At 42.8% G+C, this 3,164-nt stretch overlaps 1 protein-coding gene across 3 annotated transcripts in view; it reads left to right on the forward strand.

The window, feature by feature from the left end:
* LOC102300433 (DENN domain-containing protein 5B) overlaps window positions 1-3,164 on the forward strand; it is a 17,749-nt gene that overhangs the window by 5,871 nt on the left and 8,714 nt on the right. For 2 of the 3 annotated variants that reach the window (XM_005934179.3, XM_014337430.2), the window contains 4 exons: window positions 17-71; window positions 375-562; window positions 1,856-2,362; window positions 2,464-2,695. In XM_005934179.3, the coding sequence (XP_005934241.1) occupies window positions 17-71; window positions 375-562; window positions 1,856-2,362; window positions 2,464-2,695 (982 nt within the window). The remainder of the gene's footprint in view (window positions 1-16; window positions 72-374; window positions 563-1,855; window positions 2,363-2,463; window positions 2,696-3,164) is intronic. The other variant, XM_005934180.3, reaches the window with a different exon arrangement.

Here is a 3,164-nt window from a genome sequence, read left to right on the forward strand (position 1 = left end):
GGGTGTGGACAGCATGGTGAAACTACTTACCTGTGCACTTCTGGAGACACAAGTCCTGCTTTACTCTTCAGGTAAGCACTGAAATTACAGATTTTTTTTTTGTATTTAACACAATAATATGACATGAGGCCTGCAAGTGGTTTGTCCTAAAACAAAAAGTAGTGGGAAAGCCCAGCCTATGTGTGCATAGTTCTAGGATCGAGGGGGTGCTGGGTTTGACAGATGGGTTTTTGTGGGTAAATGTTGGAAGCTCTGACAGTGCAGCTTAGTGATATGGTGATGAGACCTCCGTAGTCATTAACTGTGCTGTGTAACAGGAATATGAATGAGCTCAGAGACGGCTTAACGCTTTGTTCGGATGTCTCTGTATACAGACTACCAGCGTTTGATGACCGTGGCAGAGGGCATCAACACGCTGCTGTTCCCATTTCAGTGGCAACACATCTACCTGCCCATCATTTCTGCACCACTACATCACCTGCTCGACGCTCCTGTGCCATTCCTGATGGGTATCCAGCGCAGAGATGGAGCTCAGCGATCCTCCCTCAATCTGCCACATGAGGTACATCACTCAGAGGGAAAATTATGCGTAAATGTCTTTGCCGTTTCCCGTGTGAATGTACCAGTCAAAACTGCAGGATGCAGACATTTTAATAGAAGCTAAAATAAAAGAATCTAAAAATATACCATAAAACTGAGACGATCTTGCAGCCATTTGCTTATCCGCTCCATGGTTCATGGAGCGCACCCTTTGCCTCCAGCATGTCGAACTGGGATGATGCATTTCCTCTGAGCTGCCTCCCCCTTTCAAATCCAATCCTGCATCCCAGATCACTTTATGCTGCATGAATATCTTGCCTCTGAAGCTTCTTTGAAGTCTCTCTGCCCCAGAAAAGAGGCAGCAGTAAGACAGCTCTGAGGGGATGAAAGCAAAATTGCAGAGCTCCAAAAATGCAGAATAATGGGGCTGGATGAATTATTAAACAGAATTAGAGCTCACCACTTATTTCCCCCAAGGCCCTGCAATTTGAAGAAAATGAGGAACATCTTAATCATACATATTTGAGTGTTTGCAGTTAATTAGTAGTCCTTCATTTTGATATGCATTAAAAAATCCAGTGTGTCCACTGATCCGGAGAATAATCAGGAAACAGAGCAGAACTTAATTCTGGTGAAATAAACGTTTGTGTAGTCTCTGAATGTGAAACAATCCTCCCCGACTATTCTTTCTCCTCTTTGTCTTGTTTGGTTTAAAGATGTGTTAAAAAACAAAACCAAACACTTGGAAGTGATGGCACTTGGAGGAAGGATGAAGCTGAACAGAGTCGACTTTAACAGTCCATTCTGCAGTTCATCTCCCCTGAGGCTAAAAACTCACTGCCGGAGGTCACTGCTGAAGGTCGTGTGGCTGCTGACTGTCGAGCACTGCTGAGCTCCGCTGCTGCTTACAGAGGCAGTTTAAAAAAAAAAAATCTTTCTGTGGTTTGTTGCTTGGCAACTTTATGGGCACAGTTGTTTTTTATTTTTTTGCAAAGGTTTCACATCGCTATCGCCGACTGATATTGCACTTTCCACATTGTCTCCTGTTGCAACGATAACAGATAATCTTTCACATGCTAATATCCTGTTTGCATTTTTGCACTTATCAAAGTGAAATGCTAAGAATCTATTAATTGTGTGTAAATCTCCATCTCAGAGCTTAATTAGAGGCTAAAGCTCAACTCACTCTGTCTGGATGAGATAACTGTCTGTACATTGTGACAGGATAAACCTATTATGATTATCTGATTGATGGGCACACTGAAAATTGTTTGTCGTATTGTAACTGTCTGGTTTGTCTCATATTCTAACACAGGCTAACCTGTGCTTCGTGGACATTGACAACCACTGCGTCGAAGCTCCTGAAGACCTTCCCCAGTTTCCGGATCAGACTGAACTCATTCAGGAACTGAGTGAGGTGTTGTTGCAATTTGGGCTGCCTCCACAGGGCGGTGTGATCGCTAAGCCCACGACCACCTCTTCCTCCTCCCCTCGGCTAAGCAGCCTGGTGCTGGAGGATCTGATGGAGGACAGAAGGAACGGGAACCTCGGAGGCGAGGAGTTGGCGGTGCTGGAGAGGCTGCAGGCTCTGGCGAGGAGGTGTGGAGGAGGAAAGATGTCAGATGGAGGGAAGACACTGGGACACGTGTTTGAGGAGGAGGAGGAAGAACTGAAGGCTGCAAAGCTGAATATTCAGCTGAGGGAGGTGTTTGCAGGACGTTTTGCTGCAATGTTTGGCAGATATGATGACTTCGTCATCCACAGCGCTCTGGATTTGGACTCTTGGTTGACCAACCGAGAGGGGATGTTCAACTTTGATAAGGTACTTTAGTGGATGACTGACTGATAGATTGCATTTATCTGAAATAAGTCATATTATTGTTATATCTTCATTCAGTAAACCCCTGCTTTTCAATGTTTTAGGGTTCCTTTCTCTCCGTTCAGCCAGCGAGCCACTTGCACTTCTTGTCCCGGTTCTTGGAGACATCCATGTTTTCTTCTTTTGTGGATGGGAAGGTTATATCTCGCTGGGCAGATAGGGAGCCACTACAGCAGCTGTTCGACAGCCGTTTAGAGCGAGAACGACTGTATGACACGGGGAGCGAAGATTCCTGTAGTTGTCTTTACAGGAAATGCACTACCCTCTTTGAATCAGGTACTGTGAAGGTGCCCAGGATCACAAAGGGATGGGGGGGAAAGTGAAATGTGGCATGAAACATTTTACATGTTCTTATAAGTCTTATTATTATTATTATTATTATTATTATTATTATAAATACTGTACTGTCCAACAAGGAGCACATACAAACACCAGTTTAGATGTTGGCGTCCTAACGAGAGCTGACTTTATTTTCATAGATATTCATGCAAATTGGACAGTAAAGTTTATATGCTGAGATAAGTTATTAGCTCCTGTAAGTTTAGTGGAGCTCTGACAAGCGCTAATATATATGCATACACAAATAAAGGAGCCTCATCGTCATTTTAATAATTACATATAGTAATTTAAATAAGCTGGACATGCTAATGAAACCCTGTGATAAGCCACTGGTAACATATATTCATTATTATTAATAATAATAATAATAATAATAATAATAATAATAATAATAAATGTTTCATTT

Source organism: Haplochromis burtoni, unplaced genomic scaffold, assembly GCF_018398535.1.
Source record: "Haplochromis burtoni strain Fernald_Lab_line unplaced genomic scaffold, NCSU_Asbu1 Contig_179, whole genome shotgun sequence".
NCBI classification, from domain to species: Eukaryota; Metazoa; Chordata; class Actinopteri; order Cichliformes; family Cichlidae; genus Haplochromis; species Haplochromis burtoni.